At 52.9% G+C, this 19,843-nt stretch overlaps 2 protein-coding genes across 5 annotated transcripts in view; both read right to left on the bottom strand.

Annotated features, from left to right (window-relative positions):
• Positions 1 to 433: 433 nt before the first annotated feature.
• On the bottom strand, positions 434 to 7,942 carry PGLS (6-phosphogluconolactonase). Its single transcript, XM_059389379.1, has 5 exons — positions 7,598 to 7,942; positions 4,313 to 4,420; positions 3,731 to 3,832; positions 3,303 to 3,443; positions 434 to 795 (listed from the first exon to the last, which is right to left on the bottom strand). Exons 1-5 carry the CDS (start codon positions 7,883 to 7,885, stop codon positions 658 to 660), a joined length of 777 nt encoding a protein of 258 aa, XP_059245362.1. The 5' UTR covers positions 7,886 to 7,942; the 3' UTR covers positions 434 to 657.
• A 7,102-nt stretch (positions 7,943 to 15,044) lies between these two features.
• The window catches only part of SLC27A1 (solute carrier family 27 member 1), a 34,520-nt gene continuing 29,721 nt past the window's right edge, over positions 15,045 to 19,843 (bottom strand). For all 4 annotated transcript variants that reach the window (XM_059389375.1, XM_059389377.1, XM_059389376.1 and 1 more), the window contains exons 9-13: positions 18,639 to 18,765; positions 18,413 to 18,550; positions 18,169 to 18,333; positions 17,645 to 17,791; positions 15,045 to 16,445 (exon numbers count right to left, since the gene is read on the bottom strand). In XM_059389375.1, the coding sequence (XP_059245358.1) occupies positions 16,288 to 16,445; positions 17,645 to 17,791; positions 18,169 to 18,333; positions 18,413 to 18,550; positions 18,639 to 18,765 (735 nt within the window). In that variant the 3' untranslated portion in view covers positions 15,045 to 16,287. The remainder of the gene's footprint in view (positions 16,446 to 17,644; positions 17,792 to 18,168; positions 18,334 to 18,412; positions 18,551 to 18,638; positions 18,766 to 19,843) is intronic.

Raw genomic sequence — 19,843 nt, 5'->3', positions numbered from 1 at the left:
AGATCACCCCGGATTTAGGGCTGCCTGATATCCACTGGCAGGTGTCCTTACTAGAATGGGAGAGGACACAGAGACACAGGGGAGGACATGTGACAAGAGCGGAGGAGACCAGAGCGATGAGTCTACAAGCCAAGGATGGCTGAGGGCTGCCAGCAGCCACCAAACTCCGGAAGAATGGCATAGGACAGACTGTCCTTCAGAGCCTCCAGAAGGATCCAAACCTGTGGACACCTTGATTTCAGACTTCTGACTCCCCCACCCCCGAACTGAGCAACCATACATTTTGTGGTCCTTTGCTCCGGCAACCCTGGGAAACTCACCCAGGGTACCCCATCCCTGCCCTCCCCTTGCTGGGCCAAGGGCTTTGGGTCACACACTCAGCTGGGGCATCCCTGCTCCCACCACCCACCAAGGACCACGAGAGAGTGGAGACTTCAAGCAAATGCTCCCTTTAATCTCTGGTCCCCCAGAGCCCTGGCCGGTGGGCTGAGTGCCCCCAGAGCAGGGCTGGCAGCCAGACCCTGAGGCCTTCCTGCGGCACCAGGTGGCTTTTTGAAAATGAAGCCTGGAGTGGTGGTGGCAGTGGATCCCAGCCCAGGAAGGTCCTGGCCCATGAGGGCCATTTGTGGTCCCCGCCGTGGAGTCCCTCGGAGCCAGCTACAACGTGGAATGCTTCTCAAAGGGCACCGTCAGGAGTCCAGCCGCTGCCTCGTCCAGGAACCAGCAAAGTTTCCCGGTGTGGGGCTGCACCAACGCAGCGGGGAGCGGGTTCTCCTCCTTGTCCTCCAAAATGCGCTGCATAGAAAGGGCAGGAGCATGAGGCACCCCCCAGCATCCACACAGCCCCTCAGAGCTCCCAGTTCCCTGCATGGACAAGACTGTCCTACTCTCAAGAGGTGATGTCGCCCTTCCAGCTGTCTTAGCCTCAGTCGGTCCCTGCCTTTTCTATCATCCGTGACTACAGGACACGGGAGTTGGCACACCTACCCTGCACAGACCGGGGTCACACTTGCATTCTGCGGATCACACCCTGTCCCTGTCACAAGTGCGCAGCTCTGCTCTCACACGGCGAAAGCAGCAGCAGATGACACATGAACAAATAGGCAGAGCCTGTTCCCGTGAAGCTTTATTCACGGACACTGCAATCCAGATTCCACGGAATTTTCATGGGTCAGAGAATATTCTCCTTTTTCTTCCTTTTCCCATCTGCTTTAAAATCCTTCTTAGGGGTACCTGGGTGGCTCAGTGGGTTAAGCCTCTACCTTCAGCTTAGGTCATGATCTCAGGGTCCTGGGACCGAGCCCCGCATCGGGCTCTCTGCTCAGCAGGAAGCCTGCTTCCCCTGCTCTCTCTCTGCCTGCCTCTCTGCCTACAGAGAGGCAAATAAATAAATAAAATCTCTAAAAAAGAATTCCTTCTTAGCTGGCGGGATGTGGGCCCATGGGCTGTGGCATGCTGATCACCCCATGTGACCTTACAATTAGTGGAAATTATAAATGCTGCTTTCTGATAGCTGGGCCTGCCCCATTCACTCTGTGAGGTCACCTCTATGCCCAGCCCCATTTTACAGGTGGGGAAGCTGAGGCTTGGGGGGACTCAGGTGAGTGTACTCTGAGCTAAAATTGCCTGGACTGACCCTCAGGAGGTCCACAGGGAGGAGCCCTCCCAACCCACCCTACAGAACGGAAAGTTGAGGCTTGGGGTGGAGGTGTGAAGTGGCTGCCCAAGGCCATGCTGGGCATCATGGGCAGAGATCCTGGTCTGCTGGATTCTTTATAGTCTGCACCTTTAACCCTAACACCAAGCCAGCCCATGAGGACATCTGGGCTCAACTGTTTGGGAGGATGAATTGTTATTTGTTAATTTTTTTTTTTAAGATTTTTTATTTATTTATTTGACAGTAGAGATCACAAGTAGGCAGAGAGGCAGGCAGAGACAGGAAGGGAAGCAGGCTCCCCACGGAGCAGAGAGCCCGATGCGGGGCTCGATCCCAGGACCCTGGGATCATGACCTGAGCCGAAGGCAGAGGCTTTAACCCACTGAGCCACCCAGGCGCCCCTATTTGTTAATTTTTTAAAAATATTTCCAGTTTCTCCCATAGTTGGTCTTTCAATGATGGCAATTACAATATATTTTTTATTATTTTGTTTACTTTTAATAGCTTATATATTCTATATTTCCCTAAAATATTATGTTTAACTGTCTTTCTTTTTTTCTTATTCCTCCTTTTTTACTTATGCTTCCTACATAATTTTCCTCCCTGATTAGTTTTGCCAAGGGTTTATCTTTGGAATCTAATACCACTAAGCTTTTAAGAATACTAATCAATACATTAATTTCTTTTTTTTGAAGATTTTTTTTTTCTTTTTTAGAGAGAGAGAGAGAGAGAGACCATGAGGAGGGTTGGGTGAGAAGCAAAGGGACAGTGAGAGAGACTCCAAAGAGGCACAGGCAGGCGTGGGGCTCAATCTCATGACCATGTGATCACCACCCCAGCTGAAACCAAGAGTCAGACGCTTAGCCCAGAGTCACCCTCCCCTTAACCAATTCATTAATTTCTGATTATGTCAGGTATTCCTTCCACTGACTTTTTCTAGACTTACGTTATTGTTCATTTCAAGTCTAAAGTGGTCAATTTGTTTAACAATTTTTTTTAAGATTTTTTTTTTTTAAGATTTTTTTTTTTTAACAACTGAGCCACCCAGGCACCCAAGACTTTATTTTTAAGTAACCTCTACATCCAATGTGGAGATTTGAACTTACACCTCCAAGCTCAAGACTCACATGCTCTACCGACTGAGCCAGCCAGGTACCCCTATTTAATACTTTTTAAAACTGCCTTTTCAGGGTGCCTGGGTGGCTCAGTGGGTTAAGCCGCTGCCTTCGGCTCAGGTCATGATCTCGGGGTCCTGGGATCGAGTCCCGCATCGGGCTCTCTGCTCAGCAGGAGCCTGCTTCCTCCTCTCTCTCTCTGCCTGCCTCTCTGCCTACTCGTGGTCTCTCTCTGTCAAATAAATAAATAAAATCTTAAAAAAAAAAAAAAAAAAAAAAAAAAAAAAACTGCCTTTTCAAAGCTATGAATTTGCCCCTGAATGCAGCTTTGGCCTCACCTCATCAATATGCTTTAATAATTGTTTATTCCTAACTAGCCTATAATTATAGCTTCCACCTCCCCTTCAGCCCAAGAATTATTCAAGTACCTTGGCACCTGGTGCTTTCAGCACTATGATATCTGGGGCCATATTCCATCCTTGGGCCCACACACCTTTGATCTTCTTGGGAACAGGGCCCTTGGCCATTACCTTCAGGACAGCTGCCTTGCCTTCTCCAGTAGCCACGAAGATGACGGTTCGAGCTGCGTTCAGCACAGGAAGTGTGAGGGTCACACGCTGTGGTGGTGGCTTTGGGGAGTCACTAATGGGGGCTACAATCTTCTCCCGCTCCTGGGGGAGGAAGGCCGGGATGGAGACAGAAGGACAAGGTCACTTCAGCTTCATGAGCACTCACACACACCCGGCATGGTCTGTTGGATCATTCCAACCCCTCCTACTGATCCTGTATTACTTGATTTAAATCCTCATTTTAAGATGGGTGAACTGAGGCTCAAAAGGGTTAAGCCCAGCCAACTGGCAGATGCTAACTAAACCCCGCTGTGGGTACCTCCTGGCCCCCAAAAGTGGCCCTCCCTCTGGAAGCCCCAGTCAGCAGAGGCCCATGTGGGCACACTCACCTGCAGGAGGGGGTGGTCTGGGAAGAGCGAGCAGGTGTGGCCATCAGGACCTACCCCGAGAATTAGCAGATCAAACACTGGAATGGAGTCCCCTTGGAAGGCCTAGATGGGGGAGAAGACAGTCCTGTGAGGTTGTGGGGGGTACTCGAAGGCCACAAAGAGACAGTGATCAGAAAAAGAATCCCAAGTGGTTTTAACAGGGAGCAACACCCAGTCTCACCTGCATGAAAGGGTCTCTACGAGGTTCCATGTTTCATCCATTTGACTGGCCAAGAGTCTGGAGACACAACTGTCCCCCAGATGTGAGAGCCTAAGCCCACTCCCAGAGGGTCAGAAGCTGGGCCACCCTGAGACACCCAAAGGTGGGGCTGTGGCCTCTCAGAAGAGGGAACCTCCTGGCATCTGTCCAGGGTGGGGCGGGATTTGCCAACCACCCCTGGGGGCAGTTTTTGCTGGTGACAATCATGCAGCGCCACCTGCTGGGCCACTCCCCCACCACCTCCCTGGGTGCCAAGTAGGCCTCCCTGGGGCCAAGTAGGGGGTGGGGGGCATGGGACAACCAGAAGGTCGACCACAACTCACCTGTCTCAGCTTCTTGGCATAGTCTTCCGCTGCCTCCTCCACAGGCAGCTGGGGGTTAATGGTGATCACCTGGCTGTCAGGAATGGGCAGCCTGGAGAGCAAGTGGGTCTGCAGCAGACAGAGGGAAAAAGTCACCCAACAGCAACACGCAGCTCCCAGAGGCACAAGGTTTGCATGGGTGACCGAATGGCCCCTGGGACAGACCCATCATCGCACCCACCTTCTGTGTGTGCTGGGATCCCGGCGGCACTCCGCCAGGAGTCTTTCAAGTCCAGCATGTTTGGGGGCCTCTGGCCCCAGCCAGCACCTGTGTGGCTGTACCACAGTCCTGTTTCAAAGCTCCCAGAGTCCCTTACACCTCAGGAGAAAAACCAGCCCCTCTCTGCCCTGCACAAGGCTTTGCAGACCCTGCGACCCCAACCCACACATAAGCCACTGCCCTTGCCTGGGAGACTCCTATGCGTCCTTCAGAGCACCTCCTCTGAGGACCCACCCCCCGCCTGTGCCTCCCCTACACCGCATGTGACAGTGGTAAGCACTGACTTCTCTTCGGCTGCCACTACAGGGTGTCCTTGGCCAGCATACAGCACATGCCCCGGGCTCGGGAAGGTGGATTTAATTTCTTTGGAAGCACCTGGAGTCAGGTCCCCTGCAAGGTGGAGGGCTCTAGCCTTTTCCCTCATCTCCCCAGATTTGATCTGCTCCAGGAGGGACAACTGTGACCCCCACGTTGGTGCCTCCCTTCACACAGGATCTTGGAATCCTGTGCCAGGGAGACAATGCCAAGCTGAGCCACAGTGGAAAAGCAGGAAGCCACAAAAAATACTGTATGAGAAGGGACAAGGGACAGGGCCAGGGACATGGAGTACACATACCAGACCACATAGGGCAATGGAAAGTCACCTGAACACTGGCCCGAGGAGTAAGAGCTCTCTCTGTATTAAGGGTAATGGGGAGCCAAGGAAGGTCTGTGAGCCAAGGAGGGTCAGATCTGTTGGCAAGACCTCTCTGCTTTGTCCAAGGTTCCCATTGATACACACCCTTAGGGATTACACTGAGCAAAGCCAGTGCAGGGTATCAGTGTCCTCTTTCTGTCACGTGATCCTCTCCTTAGCTGCCCCTTCCCACCAGGCTCAGAGCCATTCCTTTCTCCTCCTCCTCCTCTGCCTGGGCTCCTGCCAGGGAGCCAAGGGCTGGAGTGTCAGTCAGGCAGGTTCCTGGAAGTGGAACTGCTGGTTGATCGGAATGTTTCTCTCTTAACATTCTGTGGGCATTGAGAAACCATTCCTAAGAAGGAGGCAGCCTCAGCTAATCCCCCCAGCCCAGAGGAAGCCCTGGCCTCAGCAGCAGCAGACCCACAGAGCACACAGGGTAAGCAGAACACTCCTGCTGACAGAGCCCCAGGGTATACCGGATCTGTCCTTGAGGACAGAAGCAATCCTGTGCTCCTATACTGGGTTGACTCGTGGCCCCCAAGATTCGTGTCCAATCCAGAACCTCAGAATGAGACCTTATTCGGAAGGGGGTCTTTGCAGATGTCATTAGTTGACTTCAAGTAGAGTAGTGTGGGCCCTGAATCCAATGACTGGTCTCCTTGAAGAGGCAGATGCAGAGACTGGAGGCCAAGGAACACCAGGAGCCCCCAGAGGCTGGAAGAGACCAAGGATCCTCCCCTCGAGCCTCCAGAGGGAGTGTGGCCTTGCCAACACCTGGATTTTAGGCTCTGACCTCCAGAACTAAGAAAGTAAGTTCTTGTTTTAAGCCACCCAAGTTGTGGTCCTTTGTTAGGACAGGCCAGGAAACTCACGGGACTCCCCTCACAGGGAAACTGGCAGAAGGAGCAAATCTTTGCCCCACACTTGTTCCCATGGCATCACATTTGTCTCTGTCATACCCTCTGCCCCAGCTCTGCCCCTGGCCAGGACCTCACACCTCCAGGCCTCAGCTCAAACATCCCAGGCACTTTCTCTCTCATGCTATTATCTTTGGTCCACACTGCATTATGTGAATGCTCTGAGTGGACTTCCCTTATTTATTGCCCTGTGTGCTGGTGCCCGATGCCCCACTATGAGCTATGAGTCCCATAAGGGAACTTTCCAACACCCCACTGTGTCCCCAGCGCTGGATACAAGGACAATGAACAACCCTGCAACATTTTTTTTTTTTTTTACTGTTTTGTTAGGATTTTGTTACTTGAGGAAGTACAGTTCAAAAAAAAGCAAAAGTTCTTCAAATTCATGCAAAGTAAAAAGAAAGAAATGTGAGCCCAGTTTTTAATGAAGCTTTTGAAGAAGACACACTGGGAGGCCCCTGCCCTTGAGATGCGTCCCTGAGGGTCCCTGGGGGGGTCCGTTCAAACCTTAGCTCCCCTGCAGGTCAGCAGGAGACCCCGGCACACAAGCTCTCCTTTTCCGGCCCCAGTTTCTCCATCTATGAAATGGAGGAAATGACAGCCTCGACTTCCTAGGTTATTGTGAAATTACATGAGATGATGTGGAGAAAATGTTTGATAATCAGTAGACCTTCCTTTTGATGACAAAACAAAACAACAACAACAACAGAAACCAGGAAATCGTCAGCTCAAGCTTCTACGCAAAGAGAAGGCAACAACACAACCAGGACCTAAGTGACCTGTAGCTTCTTCTGACCAAGCCCACCCCTTCCACACCTCCCTGGGCGTGTTTTCCCCAGGCGGACTTAGCCGATGCAGCTGGAGGACCCCAGCGCAGACCACGCCTCCTCCAAGCCTCAGTTCTCCTAATTGTGTAAGATCTGAGGCCACAAGTTAGATAACCAGACTGGGAGGTCATCAGCACCGAGAACAGCATGTAGATCATCCTGAAGGCGTCCAGGCTGGAGATGTGAAAACTGAGACCTAGGCTCCACACCAGATACCTCCTGCCTGGCCCTTCCCTAACTCTGCCCTTGCAAGCTACCGGGCTGGCGCCCCAGAACGTCTCTGGGTCCCTGGAATGGGCCACTGTTTCACCTCCACGCTCTCGCCTGAACTGTGTTCCCTCTCCCTGGCCACCGGACAAAGCATAACGAGACTTCAAGGTCCCTACCGGCCCACTCGGTGGCAGTGGACGTGGGAGTTCAGGGCACGCTGCAGGCCATTCCCAGATAGTGGCAGAAGGCAGAGTGTGACCCTATGCGACCCCCGTGGCGGGGTTCAGGAGGTGGGCGCGGCCTTCTTCATATGACCCCCAGCGGCCCCCGTAGTCGGGTGCGGACGGTGGGCGCGGCCCTCTCGGTGTGACCCCCGGCGGCCCCCGTAGCTCTCACCCGGTAGAGACCGTACGTGCTCTCGGCGTGCTCGAAGGGCACGAGGCGCTCGTCGCAGAAGCCCACGGTCCAGCGCGCGAGGCTGGCGGGGCCGGCGGGGGCGGCGGCGGCGGGCAGCTCACGGGCCAGCATGGAGACGAGGCTGCCGCCCGACAGGCCGAGCGCGAAGCGGGCGCGAGCTCCCGCCAGGCAGCACGCTGCCCGTTGCGCTACCAGTTGCGCTAGCGACGCGCCTAGCTCCTGCGGGCTCGAGAAGACCGAGATACGGTCCGAGGCCGGCGCGGCCATGGCGACGGCGGCGGAAGGGAGGCGGAAGCGCTCCGGGCAGCCACCAGTGCGCCTGCGCGAAGGCCGGCCCTGCCGCACGGCTGTCAGTACCTACGGGCGGCCGCCTATGGCACATGCGCAGTCCCACGAGTGAAGTTGCGGCAGGGCCCTGCGGTGCATCCGAAGGGGCTCTTTGATTCTTTGCACGCTGTTCCTGAGCTCTTCCCTGGGCTGGAGCAGGCAGAACCGGTGTCAGGGTGGGGCCGAAGAGAGGAACCTAGAGCTGGGGTCCCTAAGAAGGGATTGCGAGGTGGGATGGAGGGAAGAGATGGGAGATCTCCTGGAGGAAGGCACCTTTTGGTGGACTTTGATGCTCCTGAGCCTGATATTTATCTTGTTGCTCTTTTTGGTCTCCCTCTTTAATTAAAATATAAGCTACAGGAGGACAGAGTTTGTTTTGTTCTCTGATGCTTGGAAAGCTCCCTGATGCCAGGAAAGCTAGGCACAGAGTTGGACCTGAAAAGATACTTGTTCTTTGGCAGAATTGCTTCTGCCAATGCGCCCTGGGGATCATTGCTCTTGCTTGGAGAGGCCCAGAATGGGGCAAATGTGTAATGGCTGATGAGAAGGAGTATTCCAGGGAATAGCATGGGCAAAGAAGTCTGGAAAGAAGAGAAGGCCTGGTGGGCCTGGGGAGCTGGCCCACTTATGGAGGTGGGCGGATAATTCAGTAAGTGCAAGGAGACATGCATAGGTAGTACATCTTTAAAATCAGTAGCAAATTGGTGGCTCAGTGGGTTAAAGCCTCTGCCTTCGGCTCAGGTCATGATCCCAGGGTCCTGGGATCAAGACCGGCATTGGGCTCTCTGCTCAGCTGGGAGCCTGCCTCCTCCTCTCTCTCTGCCTGCCTCTCTGCCTACTTGTGATCTCTCTGTCAAATAAATAAAATCTTTATAAATAAATAAATAAATCGGGCAAAGGTTCTGAATAGACATCTCCAATAGATTAAGAGATATCTCCAAAGAAGATACAAAAATGGCCAACGACCACATGCAAAGATGTCCTGTTCACTCCACTAGCCACCAGGGAAATGCAAATCAAACTATGAGATACCACTTCACAGACCCACTAGGGTGACCATGATACAAAAGGACAGATGGGGCGCCTGAGTGACTCAGTTGGTTAAGCATTCGACCCGTTTTGGGCTCGGGTCATGACCTCATGGGTCATGAGATGGAGCCCCAAGTGGGCTCCACGCTCAGCAGGGAGTCTGCTTGAATCTCTCCCCCCATTCACCCTCTCTTTATAAATAAATAAATAAATAAATCTTTTTTTAAAAAGACATAAATACACACTTGCGCACACACATACACCCCTTCTCATATTTCAAAGTTATCTAATTGCTTCTGTAATATGGCTCCACTCCTTTAATCCTGAAAAATCACAAAAAGAAGCTAGGTTCAAGACAGACTTGGAGGAGGGGCGCCTGGGTGGCTCAGTTGGTTGGACGACTGCCTTCGGCTCAGGTCATGATCCTGGGTTCCCCGGGATTGAGTCCCACATCGGGCTCCCAGCTCCATGGGGAGTCTGCTTCTCCCTCTGACCTTCTCCTTGCTCATGTTCTCTCTCACTGTTTCTCTCAAATAAATAAATAAAATCTTTAAAAAAAAAAAAAAAGACAGACTTGGAGGAAAGAACTGCTTTTATCTGCTAGACACCTCAGTAACACAGACCATGGGCCAGATCTTAGTACTACTCACTAGACTGGCGGCTAGGACTCCATTTGCTGCAAACAGTCCTGACTGCCTGCAGTAGCTGGAAAGTAAGAAGGAGGGGCTGAATCCAGCCTGGGGAAGGGAGGGGTAACTGCATTCGTTCATTTCCAATATGTTGAACACATTTTGTCTTTCAAGCTTCTAGGCAATTTTGGTCCTCAGTGGTTAAGGGGTAGCAGAGGGCAGAGGGCAGAAGGTGGGATATCAGATTGGGAAGGGAAGGCAAGCATCATGTGGATGCTGTGTTGTTAAGAATCTGGTGGGTTGGGGCGCCTGGGTGGCTCAGGGTTGAAGCCTCTGCCTTTGCCTCAGGTCATGATCCCAGGGTCCTAGGATCGAGCCCTGCATCAGGTGCTCTGCTCAGCAGGGAGCTTGCTTCCTCCTCTCTCTCTGCCTGCCTCTCTGCCCACTTGTGATCTCTGTCTGTCAAATAAATAAAATCTAAAAAAAAAAAAAAAATCTGGTGGGTTCCCATGGGGTCCCTTAAACAGTACAATTGAGGGCAGTGAATGAAGGTGCTATAGACAAATTATACAGGCCGACCCGCAAAGTGTTGTTCAGGCGATTTTTATTATTTAGCACCCTTTGCTTCAGCAGAAATCAGGACCAGAGGCTTTTGTTCTGATGTCCTGGTTCCCACAATGCTGATACTTTACACATATAAGGAGCTGTCCTGCTCACCAGGGCTCCACGTGCCCTCAATCACCATCACAATACACCTGAGCCTTCCCTCAGATGCTCCCATTTCACACCTGGAGAAACTGAAGCTCGGGGAGTGCAATGCTTTCTTCAACCATTCATTCATTCATTCGTTCATTCAGAAAACCATTTCCCAAGCTCCACCTGTGCCCAATGCTGTCCTTCATCTGAATGAGCCCCTGAGGGCAGCAGTCCCTGCCCTCTCCTAGCTCGTACCCTCCTGGAGAAGTCAATGAACTGGTAAGCCACATAAACACAAGAAAAAAACCAGCACAATAATGGAGATACTATAGGGTGACGGGAGAGAAGGTGACTGGGGGCTGTAGAGATCGGGAGGTGAATGAAACGACATTTACATGGAAGCCTGAATGGCAGGAAGGACACAGTTGTGTATTTGGAGGAAGAGCGTCTCCAACAGAGGCACAAGGAGACTAGAGCCCCAAGGCGGGAACGAGCAGAAGGCAGACACGTGTAACTGGAGGCTGACCACCCAGGCCAGACAGGAAAGGTGAGACTGGAAAACTGATCTTAGGGGAACCTCTGGAGGGCTTTGAGTAGGGGAGTGACTAGGATCCGTTTTTAAAAAATCACTGTGGCTACTCGGTGAAGGGATTGTGAAAGAAGGTATGGAAGCAGGGAGGCCAGCTAGGAGCCCATTTAGTGGGCTAGAGAAATCTAGTGCTGGTTGGTTCGGTGGGTTCAGTGTGTCTTGGAGGCAGAGTTCTTGGTCCTTTCCGATTATGAGCCTTGGGACATGACAAAAAAGAGGAATCAGGACTGAGTCCCGAGTTGCTAGCTTAATTGGATGCACGTGGAGCGTTAACTGAGCCAGAGAAGCTGGTTGGGGAGAAGACTCAGGTCCATGTGCTGGCCATGTCTTGTCTGTAATAGATATTCCCAATAAGAATGCTGGCAAGGGACAGCAGGAGTAAAAGCATGGAAGCAAGACACAGACTGGAAACAACCAATCACCATGGAAGGAAAAGAGCCTTCAGGATGGCAGCACCCAGGAGACTGGACTCTTCCCCAGAGCAAGGGAGACCCTTGAAAGGTTAGAGGCAATGTGGGAAATTGCAACTTTGATATACTGTTGCTGGTGGGACCATAAAATGGTGCAGTCACTTTGAAAAACAGTCTGGCAGATCCTCAAAAGATTAAACAGTTACCATATGACCTGGTATTTCCATGCCTTGGTTTATACCAGAAAGAATTAAAAACATATGTCCACACAAAGACTTGTATATGAATGTTCTCAGCAGCCTTACTCACAATAGACAAACAGTGTAAATGACTTAATGTCCACCACTGGATAAATGGTCAACAAAACACGACCCATCCATTCAAAGGGATATTATTTGGCCATAAAAAGAGACAAACCTGGATGAATCTTAAAAATAAGACGTTGAGTGGAAGAAGCCAGACACCAAAGACCACATGTTGTATGATCTCATTGACATGAAATGTCAGGAACAGACAAATCTAGAGACAGAAAGCCAGTTAGTGGCTGCCAGGGTCTGGGGGAGAGACTTTAATGGGTCTGAAGTTCCCTCTTGGGGGAATGAAAATGTTCTGGAACCAGACAGAGGCGACGGTTGCCCAGCTTTGCGATCACTAAATGCCACCAAACTGTACGATTTACAAGCGTGGATTATTTGGCATGTGAATGACACCTTAATTAAAGATCAGCTGGAGTTGGCCAGGCATGCGGCATAGGAACAAGGGTTCAGGGACCTGGGACAGCAGGAGTAAAAGCATGGAAGCAAGACACAGACTGGAAACAACCAATCACCATGGAAGGAAAAGAGCCTTCAGGATGGCAGCACCCGGGAGACTGGACTCTTCCCCAGAGCGAGGGAGACCCTTGAAAGGTTAGAGGCAAGGTCCTAGCCTCCAGCTGATGAAGTCCCAGAACCTAAGTCAGGTTCGGTGGGGTGAGGTTCGGAGCTGACGACTAAAGAAAGAATTCTTAAGACATCTTTGGTGCAAAATGGTGGTTTATTAAAGCATGGAGGGGGGCGCCTCCTGGGTGGCTCAGTGGGTTAAGCCGCTGCCTTCGGCTCAGGTCATGATCTCAGGGTCCTGGGATCTAGGCCCGCATCGGGCTGTCTGCTCAGCGGGGAGCCTGCTTCCCTCTCTCTCTCTCTGCCTGCCTCTCTGTCTACTTGTGATCTCTCTCTGTCAAATAAATAAAATCTTTAAAAAAAAAAAAAAAAAGCATGGGGACAGGACCCGTGGGCAGGGAAGAGCTGCCCCGGGTTGTGAGGAGTGGCTGGTTATATACACAGGAGTTGGGTAGGTGAGGACAAAGGGGTGTTCAGAAGGGCTACTGGGGCAAAGAATACTATCAGGATATTGAAGTCCTGGTTACTATCAAGTAAAGACAATTGGGAGTCTCCTGGTGGAATGTTACATTCCTGCTATCAAGCATCCTTGTTAATGAGATTTAGGTTTAGAAGAAATTTAACTTTATTTACTTTTCCTTCTACCTCCGCCTCCTTTGGTTTTTTATGAAGGGGAGGGTGACATTAGGGCTTGAGGAACTGAGTTCTGTGTCTTTGGAAATTGGGCTATCGTTAAGGTAACTTCTTTGTTTGTAAATCTCAAGGACATTTGCAAACCAACTTGCAGGTTTGTGATCTCTGCAAGTTAGCTATTTATCGTTTTATGGCAGTCAGGGGTGCCTGAGGAATGCTACACATATGGAGGGGAGCGGGTGAAGAGGGGGTGCAAGGCGCCAGCTTTTGCTTTGTCCTCAGCCAGCCTCCTGCTCCCTCATCACAGCCACCTCTCCCTGGAAGCCTCTCATGTCCTCAACTCTCCCTCCTCCCCATGCCCTCTCCAGCATGCTTCTCCCCCCTTGTCCCTCACACACCGCTTAAGCCCTGACATTCCTGGCCCACGTATTGATGCCAGGCTGGAGCGAGTTTCTCTTCCCATAACACAGGGACAAACATCCTCTCTGTACACATCCTTCCTGAGCACCTTCTGATTCTGGCTTTCCTCCCCACCTAATGATGGTCCCTGGGGGCAAGTCACAGAACTTCTTGTTCCACAAAACAAACAAACAAACAAACAAACAACAACAACAACAACAAAAAAGCTTAACAACAACAACAACAAAAGCTTTTGGGGCACCTGAGTGGCACAATTGGTTAAGCATCTCACTCTTGGTTTTGGTTCAGGTCACGATCTCAGGGTTCTGGGATCCACCCCCACATCTGGCTCCATCCATGTTCAGCATGGAGTCTGCTTGAGATTCTCTCTCTCCCCCTCCCTCTGCCCCTCCTGCTCCTACTATCTCTCTCTCTCTTTAAAATAAAATCCTAAAAAAAAACAAAAAAACAAAACAAAAAAAAAGCTCTCAAACCAGCCAAAGGCAAGGATCTTAAAAGCATCTTGCTAAGTCAAAGAAGCTGGTTTGAAAAGGCTGTACATTGTGGGATTCCAAGTGCATGACCCAGAAAAAGCAAAGCTATGGAGACCATAAAAGATCCACGGGGCCAGGGGTTGGGATAGGAAGGATGAAGAGATGGGAACACAGGGGATTTTTAAGGCAGAGGAATGATGACACCATCACAATGGACGCAGGTCAAAACCCAAGGAAGGTACAATACAGAGTGGAAGCTGATGGAAGCCGTAGACTTCAGGTAATAATATTGCGAGAGCACAGACTCCTCGGTTGTAACAAACCCAGGTTGGTAATGCAGGACATAAATAGTAAGGGAAACAGTGGTGCGGGGTAGAGTGTATGGGAAGTCTGTACTTTCTGCTCATTTTTTTATGAACCTGAAATGGCTCTAATACTTAAAGTCTGTTATTAATTAAAAAGACAAACACAGAGCCTGCTGCCGAGAGTCACCAGGATTATTTCCCTGCCAGCTCAGAGGGAGCCTCTTACCCTGATGAGAGTCACAGGCTTTGGAATGGGAAAGGTCCCGCTGGCCCGCTTTCTCACCAGGAGCTGCCTTTGTGCCTGTTTTCTTATCTGTATAAGGGGGACCATGGCAGTTGCGAGGTCTGATGGGATGTCATATGGGATGCACTTGCTTTATCAGCATACTGGGGACACTCCATACTTGGGCATCCAAGGACCAGCCCCAGTCAACTAGGGCTTCATCCATCCCCCGCCCCAATCCATTCTCAGGGCTGGCCCCTCCCAGCAAATGCTCAGGCATCGCAACCCTTTCCTCCTCTGTCCCCTGCAGTGGAGACAAGATGAGACAGACATTGTAATACTGAAGGGGAAACAGCAGAAGTTAGGATTGAGTGTCTAGACTCTGGAGCTGGGAGTCCTGGATTGGAAAGCCAGTTCCAAAGGGCCCCTTTGCAGCTCACACCCAGAGCTAGGGCCACACTGGGGCACCTGCCAGAACCCACAGGCAGATCAACTGTCCCTTCCCTGGGGCTGAGGCTGGTGCAGGACTCTGTGAGGCCCCAGAGGCTGCCGGGAGGTAGGGAGGATGCTAACCACCCTTCTGCACCCCCAAGACCCCCATCTCCCACCCCTCCTCACTCCCCCACCTCCCCTCACCTCACCCCCACCCCCATATGCAGCCAGTCCCCAGACCCCAGAGGCCCTGCAACTGCGCTTACAGGCCACGCGGGGGCAGCAAGAAGTGACCCTGAGTTCCCCAGCAAAAAGTCCTGCCATCTGAAACTCCGAAAGGGTTCCGCGCCACATGGAGACAGACAGTAAATAACCGGGATTCGGGCACCAGACACTCTGCAGGTTTATTTCTTGAATTCAACCAGGAAACAAAACCTTGGTGCTTGGAAAGGCCCACATGCAACAGCGCTGGTCCCAGTGTTTGTGGGACTGGATGCTGCTGCGGGAGGAGAGCAGGATGGACAGTCTGGGAGGCCAGTCCCAACCATGGGAGTCCAGGATGAGCCACCAACAAGGCCAACGGGGATGTCCGAGCCATCCTGGCTGTGTCGTCCAGGATGTCACCACCAGCACTGGGTCATCATCACCAACGAGGCCAGTGGGGATATTCAACAGGCTGGAACCCCCAAGGCCCAAAAGTCCATCTCGGACACCACCCCCCAGGCATGAGCCCTCCCCTGACACCCCTGCTGCCACTCCTATGGGTCCCAGCAGTAGCCGTGCCAAATGGGGACACCGAGAGGCCTCTGCCGGGGTGGGCATCTGAACAGTGAGCTGAACAGCCACCCAATGCAATCTTCAAGGCCCCCCTCTAACAGGAGCTCCGTAGAGACGCCTAAAAGGAGACATGTGGGCAGGGGCAATGTCCAAGGGGTAAGAGTTGATTCTGGAACCTTCCAGGCATCAGGAAGGGCAGAGAGTGTGTATGGGAGACCCAGCAAAGATGGTCAAGTGCAAAGGGCAAATGGCCCAGCCTGGGAGATCTCTAGCTGGCCTGGAGGTCCCTTAACAATGCCCCCCTACATCCAGGTGAGTGGGGCGAACCACCTGTGGCTCCTCTGCTCGGGGGCCGGTGGGGAGGATGGAGGGTCTGCCTGGCACTCAGAGAGGGCGAGGATGCCCTGGAGTCCGGCAGCCTGGGGAGGCCTGGACAGAGGCTCCTTAAGGCACAGCTGAGAGGGAAGCCAGGAGGCTCCACTCTGGGTCCAGGACCCAGCAGGGATGCCCCTCGAGGGCAACGAGGCCCTGCACGCCTATAGATCCCAGGAGAGAGCAGGGGAGGAGAGAGGGAAGAGGTGAGGACAGATGGAACGGAAGCAGGGAGAAGACACACACACACATAAACGCAGAAGCCAGGATTCAGGCAGGAGAGAGCCTAGAGGAGAAAAGAGGAAAGTGAAGCTAGGAGAGCCGGGGGCTCCTGCCGGGATCCAGCTGCGCGGCACCAGGATGGCCCCACCTGGAGCATCTGGGCCAGCCCCTCCGCAGGCAGGGCTGTCTGGCTCAAGCTTGCGTCACGGGCAAGGCCCAGCTGGCAGCCTCTAGCAAGCAGAGGAGGAGCATCAGAGGGCAAAGGCACCCGAGCAGATGCGGGTGTAGACACCCTGGTCCAGCGGCAGGTAGTGGCCCTGCTTCAGGTCCAGGAAGAAGAGCCTGTCCGAGGTCTGGCGTGGGTCGAAGCCCTCGTGCTGCAGTCGAGTCTTCTGGATCTTGAAGGTGCCTGTGAGGGTGGGCATGGGGTTTCTCAGCTGTTGGGGGGAACATTCTGGGATCCCCAAACTCACCTTCCTGTCCTATACCTCCAGGCTTCTGCATAGGCCATCCCCTAGCGCTGGAAACATGCTTCCCCGTTTTGCTGGCCTGATTCCCCCTTGTCCTTCAGATCCTGACTTCATACCCCCTCCTCCAGGGAGACCTCCCTGCCCACTACCCCATCACAATCCCAAACACTGTGGATTCCCTGCCTGGACATGGGTCCACTTCCCATGAGGCCAAGGCAGGGCTGAATCGGCCACAAAGTAGGTCAGAGGTCAGCAACCCAGAGCTGAGGGCCAAATGCAGCCCATCATCTATTTTGTAAAGAGTTTTTACTGGCACAAAGTGACACCCACTCATTTATACACCATCCAATGCAGCTTTTGCACAACAGAGGCAGAAGTAAGTTATTGGGACAGAGACTGCATGGCCCAAAAAGACCTGAGAATATTTACCATCTGGTCCTTTAAGAAACAGTCTGCACTCCCTGCCGTGGACAATTAAAGAAAAGTTTCATGAAAATTAAGGCTCAGGGGTAGGGTGACCTGTGTGCATTAGAGTTGAGAAGGTTTCTCATTTTAAATAAAACTTCAAAAACACAAGCCATAAGATTAACACCAGCAACAAAAAAAGGTAACTCTATCAAAATGAAGGGCTTCTTTTCAACAAAGGCCCCATTAACAAGGTTGACATTTAAGACTCCCAAAAAGAAGACTCCTGACATCCGAAACTGCTAAGGAATTAACATTGGGACTATGAGGAGAAACTTCTGGTCAAGAAGAAAAAGAGAGCAAGGCTATAAAAGATGGGCAAAAATTACAAACAGGTGACTTATAGGAGCGGGAACCTCCTAGTTCTGCGAACCTCAGAGGTACTAATATGATTTGCTCAAATTTCCTAGTCATCAGAAAAGTACGGGAGATGGAAGAAATGTACCAAACACTGCAGAATGCCTAAGGGGGCCAGGATCGAGGAATGGGAATAAATAATGATGCAGAGAAAACAAGATAAGGCCCCTACATGAGCCCACGGTGCCTGCTGGCCATGGACCATTGCAATGGACCATTGCAATCTGGCAGGGGGGCCTAAACTGGGACAAATAAGCAAATGGTTGCTGAATCAACAGACAGATGGACAGACAGACAGAGACACAGGAGGCCGCACCTGTGGTGTCCACCTGGGGCAGGAGGCGTAGGAAGATGGGCCGGGCATATGGCGCCAGAACCTTCTGCAGCTCTTGGTACAGTGCATTGGGGCTCAGCTGGCCATGGGGGTCCGCGATGGCTGCCATGCCTGCTTTTCCCTCCACTCCTGGAGACAGAGGTTTTGCTAAGAACACCCCACCTTTTGTCCCATCGCAGGACTGGATGCACCCTCGGAGGCCCCTGGCCTCTGACGTCCAGTCCCTGCCATCTGAGATAACATTTGCTGGAACAGTCACTGTGTTACTGAGCTCCTGCAGCACTCTCTGTAACAGTGAGACAGTAGCTTTCCTGATCCCATTTTCCGGATAAGGAAACCAAGGCTGATTATCATCCATGAGGGGTGACTCCAGATCCAGGGCCCCTATCCCGGCTGCCGTGTGCAGTTCCCCAGGTTGAGCACTGCCCCAGGGCACCTGTGCTTTCAAGCTCAATCAGGTTTGGCTCCTCTGGGGCTGCCACACCCTAGGACCAACCCCAGCTTGCCTGGCACAGCCACCCCATACACAGCCACGTCTGTCTGGCCCAGCAGGCGGCTCAGCACACTCTCCACCTCTGTAGTGGAAACATTCTCTCCACGCCAGCGGAAGGTATCCCCGCCGCGGTCCCGGAAGTACATGTAGCCCAGCTCATCCATCACCAGCACGTCACCTTGCAGAGGGGACAAGGAGAGGTGAGATGGTGGCCCACCATCTCCATAGCCAGCACCCCACCCCCGGGGTCTTCGCACCTGAGAGGTAGGCACTGTCGCCCTTGCGGAAGACACTGTGGGCAATCTTCTTGCTGGTGGCACTCTCGCTGATGTAGCCATCGAAGCGACGCAGTGGGTCCTGCTGGTTGATCTGGCCCACAAGGAGGCCGGGCTCCCCTGGGAAGGAGGCCACTCTCAGACTGTGCTGGGTGGGCAGGGGGTGGGGGCCCCAGTTCCCCAGGGGACTGGACAGGGCCTGGCTCACCGGCCTGACATGGGATACAGAGGCCCTGGGCATCCCGCAGTAGTTCCATGGTGTCCTCATTGACCTTCACCAGCCGGATGGGGTACACATGGGGTAAGATACGGCTGTTAAAGCCACAGGAGCCAACCTGGGACAGAGCGAGCTGAGTTGGTGAGAAGCCCCGGGGGATGGAGGGGACACAGCGTCCTCCCCACGGACACCTTGCCTCTCCTGCCCCAGGGCCTGGAATGAACACCCCTGCGTTGCCTGAACTCTGTGACCTTGGGTGATCTGAAAAAGAGGGTCTTAAGGGCAGTGCCTCCTTCCTGGGACTCAGGGTCCCTCTTCTCCCCCTTCCCAGCTGTCTTTGCAACCATGTGAGGAAACCCGCTGACTGGTCACCACTTCCAGGTCCATAAAACCCTCTGTGCTGGCAGGAAGGAAATGTCTAGAAGGACCCTGAAGCCCACTGCCCACCTGACTCAATCCAATGAATAGAAATGCCTGTCTCTACATTGTTGGGCATGTTTGTTACAGCAGCAAGTTCCATGAGCATGGCCAGGGTATCTTCCCTGGCTGTCTATTCAACAGATATGCATGGGGCTGGGGCAGGGGGGAGGGGAGGCTGGCTCTCAGGTACTGGGGCCCCAACACAGAGACAGACAAAAAAGGAATCCCTGCCCCCAGACGCTTGCTTTATCATGATTCTCCTGATCTATGCGTGGCTTAGTAGGGCTGCGTAAGAGGAGGGTCCGGCTCAGGCAGAATGGAGACAGTGATTGCGAACCCTCAAACCATCTGCAGAGAGCCTGCTCCCTGGGGGTGCTGTGCTGAACTCACGGTCTGCTGGGGATCCAACAAACCCAGGGAGCTATCATCCCCACTTACAGATGATGAAACCAAAGCCCAAGGAGTCTGAGTGACTTCCCCGGTAGGAGGAGATGGGCACGCCAACCCCGGGCCAGGACCCCCAGGTCCCTGCTCACCCGATACCCCCACAGGTGGGACCTGAGGCTCATGAAGGCTGAGGCCTTGGCCCAAGGGATACCGCCTGACAGAGGACTTGAACTCTGGGGGCACCGACCCAGGGCTGTGTGTGGTCCTGCCAAGCCTAGGAGCTCCCCCTTCCCCCAACCCTGTCAGCCTGGCAGAGCCCTCCCAGGGGTAAGCCTGTCCTACGAGAACGGGGGGGGGGGGGGGGGGGGGGGGGGGGGGGGGGGGGGGGG

Source organism: Mustela nigripes, chromosome 2 (genome assembly GCF_022355385.1).
Source record: "Mustela nigripes isolate SB6536 chromosome 2, MUSNIG.SB6536, whole genome shotgun sequence".
In the NCBI taxonomy this organism is placed as follows: Eukaryota; Metazoa; Chordata; class Mammalia; order Carnivora; family Mustelidae; genus Mustela; species Mustela nigripes.
The sequence above is the reverse complement of the archived record's forward strand: the minus strand, read 5'-3'. Positions and strand labels throughout refer to the sequence as shown.

Bases quoted from the DNA above. Each gene is read 5' to 3' on its own strand.
- PGLS (XM_059389379.1), bottom strand. From the start codon at position 7,885: ATGGCCGCGCCGGCCTCGGACCGTATCTCGGTCTTCTCGAGCCCGCAG. The intron at 4,421-7,597 runs GTGAGAGCTACG...TGTCTGCTGCAG, and splicing joins GCACGTACGGTCTCTACCGG to ACCCACTTGCTCTCCAGGCT. The intron at 796-3,302 runs GTAATGGCCAAG...CTTTCTATGCAG, and splicing joins GCAAGGCAGCTGTCCTGAAG to CGCATTTTGGAGGACAAGGA.